The 6,796-nt window shown below is 50.1% G+C and overlaps 1 protein-coding gene across 1 annotated transcript in view; it reads left to right on the top strand.

Annotated features, from left to right (window-relative positions):
• Nucleotides 1–6,796, top strand: part of TNFRSF8 (TNF receptor superfamily member 8) — a 102,502-nt gene that overhangs the window by 72,881 nt on the left and 22,825 nt on the right. Inside the window, exons 9-10 of the mRNA XM_027770673.1 lie at nt 6,056–6,149; nt 6,509–6,621. Coding sequence (XP_027626474.1) covers nt 6,056–6,149; nt 6,509–6,621 — 207 coding nt within the window. The remainder of the gene's footprint in view (nt 1–6,055; nt 6,150–6,508; nt 6,622–6,796) is intronic.

The raw sequence follows: 6,796 nt of genomic DNA, 5'->3' as shown, positions 1-6,796 counted from the left end.
CTACATGGAAGTCCAGCGACATAGCCATTACGCTAACTGCTGGTCCCTATTTTTTTCTTTTTTTTTGTTTTTAAAGAGATTTTTGCCAGAGGGTGTGTGTACTCTCACCAGAGAGAGGCAGAGAGACAGAAAGTAAGACATCACCCCCCAGAGAGAATGGCTGTGCTGCAATTTCATTTCCATTCTCCTCTCAGGATTTTGGGCACGTGAAACCCAACACCTGGCATGGGTTTTAAGCTACCAGGTCCAGGACTTGAACCATGGTTGACTATGTGTCCAACGATGTAACCATTATGCCATCCACTAGCCCCCTAAAAGCCCTCTTTATCTGTGTATTTGGCAGTGCCTCCTGTCAATAGGCTGGCCCTGCCCAGTCACTGAAAATTGAAGCCTGCCTGCTCACACTGCTCACCCACGGGCCATGGTTCCAGCCAGACTTCCTGCTCAGGAAGGTCACACTGTGACAAAGATGTACTAACACCACAGCCAAGAACCCCACCCCCATGCAAGCCACTGGAATATTCAACATAGTCCCTTTTTAAAATTTTTACTTAACAAAAATTTGAAACTTGTTCACAGGACATGTATGCTCACCAGAAAGAATGAGGGAAGGAGGGAGAGAGAGAGAGGGAGGAGAGAGAGAAAGCACCTCCCTACCCCCATGGGGCATGGTCACGCTGGAATCCCTTGTCCTCTATTCTCCATTTCTCTCCACATTTGGGATTTGGGGCATATGTACATATGCCCAATGTGTTTTCAAGCATCCAAGTGTGGTACTCAAATCGCACAGTCAGCCATGTGGGATTCAGCCACCTTAACCACCATGTCAGAGGCTGGCTCTGTAGTATCGTAACCCCCTGGCTTTTTTTTTTAAAGAATTATTTAATCTAATTTTATTCATTGTTATTATTATATTTTATTTTACTGAAGTTGACCAGAAAGAGACAGAGAGAGAGAAGGAAAGTGAGAAAGCAAGCTGTCAGGCCCGGGACTCAAACCGTGGTCAGCCATGTGGAAGTCCAGCTGCCCTCACCACCACGCCACCTGCCGGCCCTGCATAGTCCCTTTTAAAGCGTATGAATGAGCAGCAGAGATATTCTGACTAATTAGGGAGGCCAGCACTATGAAGGAGAATAAGAACATACACAGACAGAAAAACATAATACCTGTGATGGAGTGATAAATCCAGAATAGCAGAACACTCACCAAATGAGCGTCCACAGAGAAATTCAAGACTTTACTTCCGTAGAGTGAGCACAGAACGCTATTGAAAAGGCACAGTGAGAGGTCAGAGGAAGGAAAATGTGTCCAGAAAACGTGCTAGTTGCCCGTCTATTCCCGCTCGGCTCCCAACTCACTCTTTTCTACCTGCTCTTTGAAAAAGGACCAGGAGCGTGATTTCTGCTTCGCCAGCAGAAGGTGCTGGGGCCACTGCAGGAGGAAGGTGGCTGCTGCTTTTTTTTTTCCCCCTTTCTGTGTTCTTTCCGTTTTTGCTGCGGGGCATGTTCACTCACCAGAGAGACATGGGGTGGGTGGCAGGGGTAAGTGAGAAATGATCCCCCAAGGGAGATGGCCACACCACAATCCCTTCTCCTCCACTCTCCCTCAGGATTTGGGGCACACATACACGCATGCCTAGTGTGGTTTTTCAAGCCGCCTGATCTAGGACTCGAACTGCTCAGCTAACCATGTGGGATCCAGCCCCTTAGCCACCACACCCCTGATGGCCCAAAGGTGGCTCCTTTTCCCCACTGCACTCTGTCAGCAGGGCAATGCTGGTGGGGACATATGTGACGCTCCCAGAGCAGGAAGTCCCTCAACCTCACAGCTGCCTCTAGGCCTGCTGACCGCCTTGATGCAGCCCTTCCAATGCAGACGCTGGCCCCTTGTTGACAGAAGCATCCTGTCGTGCACCTCCAGCAGCTGTGGGTCTTCTGCACCTCATTTCTCGAGGCCCTCCTGCCACGGTCATGGGTGCCCCAGATTTTACACACACTGACACCCAAACTTTCTTTGCACATCTGACCTGAAAAGTAGGAAAACAGTAGATCAAAAGATGTTGCCACCCCCCTTCACCCCTGGGGTGGGGGGTGATCCTTGCTTTCTGTCTCTCTGTCTCTCTCTGTCCCTCCAGGGAGTGCACGCACCCTATAGTAAAACTCTTTCTCAGAGAGTTATTTTCTCCATAGGCCCAGAGTTCCCGCACAAGCAGGCTCAGGAAGTGTTTCACAGACAAATTTATGTATGTATGTATGTATGTATGTATGTATTGGAGAGGCTTTTGCGATAGGGCACATGAACTCTCCAGAAAGACAGAGACAGAGGCAGAAGGCGAGAAATCACCCCTCAGGGGCGATGGCCACGCTGCAATCCTTCCTTCCCCATTCTCCTCTGGGGATCTTGGGCATGCACACACACGTGCCAGGCGTGAGTTTAAGACACCGGGCCTGGGACTTGAATCGCAGTTGACTACATGGGAGTCCAGTGACATAGCCCTTACACTAACTGCTGGTCCCCGAGTATATGTTTTTATTTCTCACAACCAGGAGGATGGCTAGGTCACCTTGCTAGCTGCATAGTCAGAATGTCTTTTTAATTTCTTTTTATTATTACTTTAAAATGAACTATAGGGCACATGCATTCACAGAGGGAGACAGAGAGAGATTGCAAGAAAGCAAGCTGCCAGGTCCAGGGCTCAAACTGCAGTTGGCCAAGGGGGAGTACAGTGCCTTAACCACCATGTCATCTGCTGGCCCCTCGGAATGTCTTTGAGGACCAGTTCAAAGCTGGTCACCTCTGATCGGATCCAGCCACCCCTTTTTACAGATAGAGGGGACCACAGGGCTAAGCTACAGCCAGAACACAGGGATCCTGTGGATCTGCCCAGACCACCCCCACTGGACTCCCCCACCTTCTTAGTTCTGAACCTCAAGTTTACTCAGCTAAATTATAATCAAGTTTTCAAGACAAAAGGTCTGAAAAAGCTTTTCCTCATGTATCTCTCTTAGAAAGTTATTTGAGGGACCAGCAGATGGCATAATGGTTATGTTGCTGTACTCCCATGTGGTCAAGCATGGTTTGAGTCCTGGACCCGGTGGCTTGAAACTCATGCCAATCATGTGTGTGTGCGTGCCCAAGATCCCAAGAGGAGAATGGAGGAGAAGGGATTGCGGTGTGGCCACCCTTTCCGGGGGGTGATTTTTCACTTTCTGTCTCTCTGTCTATCTTTCCAGTGAGTGCACGCGTCCTATACCAAAAACCTCTCCCCCCAAATTTTTTTTAATGAAAACAATTGCTGAATGTACAAGAAGATGATCTGTTTGACCTTGATGCTAAGAACATTCATTAAAAAATAAAATTACCATAGGGCCTGTGTAATTGCCAGGGAGAGACCGAGAGACAGGGAGGAAGAGGGGAAAAGTATGTCTCAATGCAGTGTGGTCATGCCACATGCCACAAACCCTTCAGCCCTCTTGTCCATCCTGTCAGAATGTTGGGCGCGCACACACACACACACACACACACACAAAGCCCAGCATGTTTTCCAAGTTGCTAGAGTAATGATTTGAATTGTGGTCAGCCATGCAGGATCCAGTTCCCTTGACTACTAGGCTACAGGGCTGGCCCTAAGATCATTCTTTAAATGGCTCAAGGATTAGATATTTGGATTTAAGAAAAAAAAAATTAAGAGATTTTTGCTATAGGGAGTGTGTGCTTGCCAGAGAGACAGAGAGACACAGAAAGTGAGCAATCTACCCCCCATCCCAGAGGGGATGGCCATGCTGCAATCCCTTCTCCATTCTCCTCTCGGGTTTTGGGGCACACACATACATGCACCCGGCATGAGTTTCAAGCTGCTGGGTTTGGGACTTGAACCGCAGTCCGCCACATGGGAGTCCAGTGCCTTAAGCATTACTCCACCTGCTGTCCCCTTAAGAAATATTTTAATCTGGTAAATAATATGTCTTTTTGGTTCTAAATTGAGATTACAGGTAGGCAGTTTCCTTTTTTCTCTTCCATTGGGGCCTTACCAGAGAACACTATGAGTAACTAGACTAGACAACGCCTTCTGCTCACCTCCAGGCCCAAAGGAGACTTCCAGGGAGCAGGGAGGAAGGTTATAGGCGAGGTGCGGCACACAGCCAGGGGATGAGAAGCACCCAAGGAGTGCTGGCTGCACCTCTGTGCTTAGAGGAGGGACAGCAGATCTGTGGCTGGGTTCCTGTCCGGCTACGTCGGCTGCCCTGGCAGGGTGGGGCTCTGTGCCGGTGCTGACTGGGTACAGCCACGTTAGTGCATCTGAGCACAAGTGCTCCTCCACTCCTTTCAAAGTAGCTTTTTGCTTAAAACCAGTGAATTTCAAATAGTAGTTTATAAATATATAGAAACTCTTGTAATGTATTTCATCACCTTCTCCAGGCTTCAACTAACTCAGAAAATAGTCTCGTGACCACATGGAAAGATGTTGTATCTTTCTGGAGACCCCCAAAAGCGTAGGTTCCTAAAGGCTCTACCAATCCAAAAAGGAAACCCATCCCAGCCTTATTTTCTCTTTTAAGTTTTTTTTTTTTAAAGAGGTTTTTGCTATAGGGCATGTAAGCTCGCCAGAAAGGCAGAGAGAGACAGAGAGACAGAAAGCAAGAAATCACCCCCCAGGGGGGATGGCCATACCACAATCCCTTCTCCTCCATTCTCCTCTCGGGATCTTGGGCACACACACACGCCTGGCATGAGTTTAAGCCACTGGGTCCAGGACTTGAACCATGGTCGACTACATGGGAGTCCCGCGACATAGCCATTACACTACCTGCTGGTCCCTCTTTTAAGTTTTCCAGGAAAGGTCTGAGAAGCATTGTGAGAGCATTTTAGAAGGGAGGAGGTGTGTGTGGGGGGTGCTTTGTACCACATTAAAGAAGGGATGCTGCCACCAGGGCCGAGGAGGTGGGGAGGTATATTGGCTGGGCATGACCTGCTTCGAATGAGGGCCAGTTGCTCCAGAAAACCAGCCCATCAAGTTTGTAAGCCTGTGTCCAGTCCCCAGGCAGGAGGTGGTGTGGTCCGACGGAGAGTGCTCTGGGCTGTAACCCACAGTCCCTGCGTTCTGGCTCCAGGGCTGGCTCTCTGGTTCTCTGCATCTGTAAAACAAAGTGGTTGTGTTAGCTCAGAGGTGACCACTTTGAAGTGGCCCTCAAAGACATCCTGACTATCTGGCCAGCCTGGCAATCCAACCACCCTTCCTATGCCCTCGGGAGAAGTGAGGTTCTATGCCCACATAAACACACGTTCAAGAAGACTTAGAGCTGCCTTGAGGCAAATAGCCACACGTTAGAAGCAACCCAAATGTCCATTGGCTGGTGAATATCTGCATAGATGGCGGGGCAGCTAGACAACAGGACATCGTCCCACCGTATAAAGGAATGAGCGACTGATACCGTGTGGCATGAATGCATCTCAGAGACCTCATGCCGAGTGAAAGAAGCCAGACGCCAGACGCCAAGAGCACGTACTGACTGATGCCAGCTACCTGGAATTCTAGGCTAGGCAAACCCACCCCTTGGCATCAGCTTGTGAGAGGTTGCCTAGGACTGGGTGCGGGGGGCGGGGGAGGGGAGGCGGAGTGAACAGGGGCACTAGGGAACTTTCTGGGGTGATAGGATGTTCTACAGTGTGAATGGAGTTTTGGTTGTGAGGAAATACACATTTGTCAGAGCTCAGTGTGATGACACTGGACAGTTAGGGGACACTTTCTTGTATATAAATTATGCCTCAATTAAGTTCATTTAAAGAGGAAAAACACTAAGAATTGGGGCCCCACTTCAACATCAGGAGATTTCAGGCATTTCTGCAATAAAACTAGAAGGTCTAGAGGTCACTGGGCCACTGTCCTGGGTAATCACAGTTGGCTTAGGTGCGGAGCAGCTTCTCACTTTGAATCTTTGAAACTCAGATCTGATCATCTTGGTCAACTAGAGCAAACAGCCCCCTGCTGGCTAAGTCTTTCCTGGACACATCATGCTCCTCAGTACTGACTCTAAGATCTTGCCACTCCCTGCAGAAATGGCCACGAGGGATACCACCTATAAGTCGCCTCCCCCAGGGAGCCACCCTGACTGCAGCATCCCCCAAGGGAGCAGTGAGAAGCCCGCCAGGTGACTCCCAGCCCCTTCTCCATTTGGCTGCTATAGGAGGTCTGTCCCTGTCATGCCCAGGGGATGCCTGGGGTGAAAGTGGGGGTGGAGCAGCTGGGCTGGGGTTGGGGTGAGGGACTCAGTGGGAGCCTCTGCACCAAGCCCACGAGTCATTTCAGAGGTGTATGTCCCGCTCTGGGTTGGCACCAGAAAGCCTAGAAACACCCTCCTTGCCCTCAAATGCCTGGCAGAGACTTTGGGCAGAGGATCTGGGGACCCCGGCCTCATCTGCACCATCTCTAGAGGAGCAGGATGATTCCTCAGTACACACTGCCTTTGTTCCATCTCATCACCCCCTGCCTTGGGCTTCTCTCCTGCAGCACCACTCCCACCCCAACCCCCCTGCTGGTCTCCCAGACCCGCAAGATGCTGTCCGTCCCAACAAGCGCTCCCATCTCTCTCTCCTCCACGGCAAAGCCCATTGTGGATTCAGGTAATGATCGCCCCAGGAAGCAGGGGCTCCCTCCCAGGGCCCCCGAAGATGCTTCTCTCTTGTGATAATGCTTGAGGAGTCGTGATTGAGGTTGACCCCAGGTTTTTGGCTTCTTGAGTTGTGGCTGTCGCTCTGTCATTAGCTAGTGACTATCCTTTACTTCTTGTGAGCAGGA

This window comes from Tupaia chinensis, unplaced genomic scaffold, assembly GCF_000334495.1.
Source record: "Tupaia chinensis unplaced genomic scaffold, TupChi_1.0 Scaffold000146_1, whole genome shotgun sequence".
Lineage (NCBI taxonomy): Eukaryota > Metazoa > Chordata > Mammalia > Scandentia > Tupaiidae > Tupaia > Tupaia belangeri.
The sequence above is the reverse complement of the archived record's forward strand: the minus strand, read 5'-3'. Positions and strand labels throughout refer to the sequence as shown.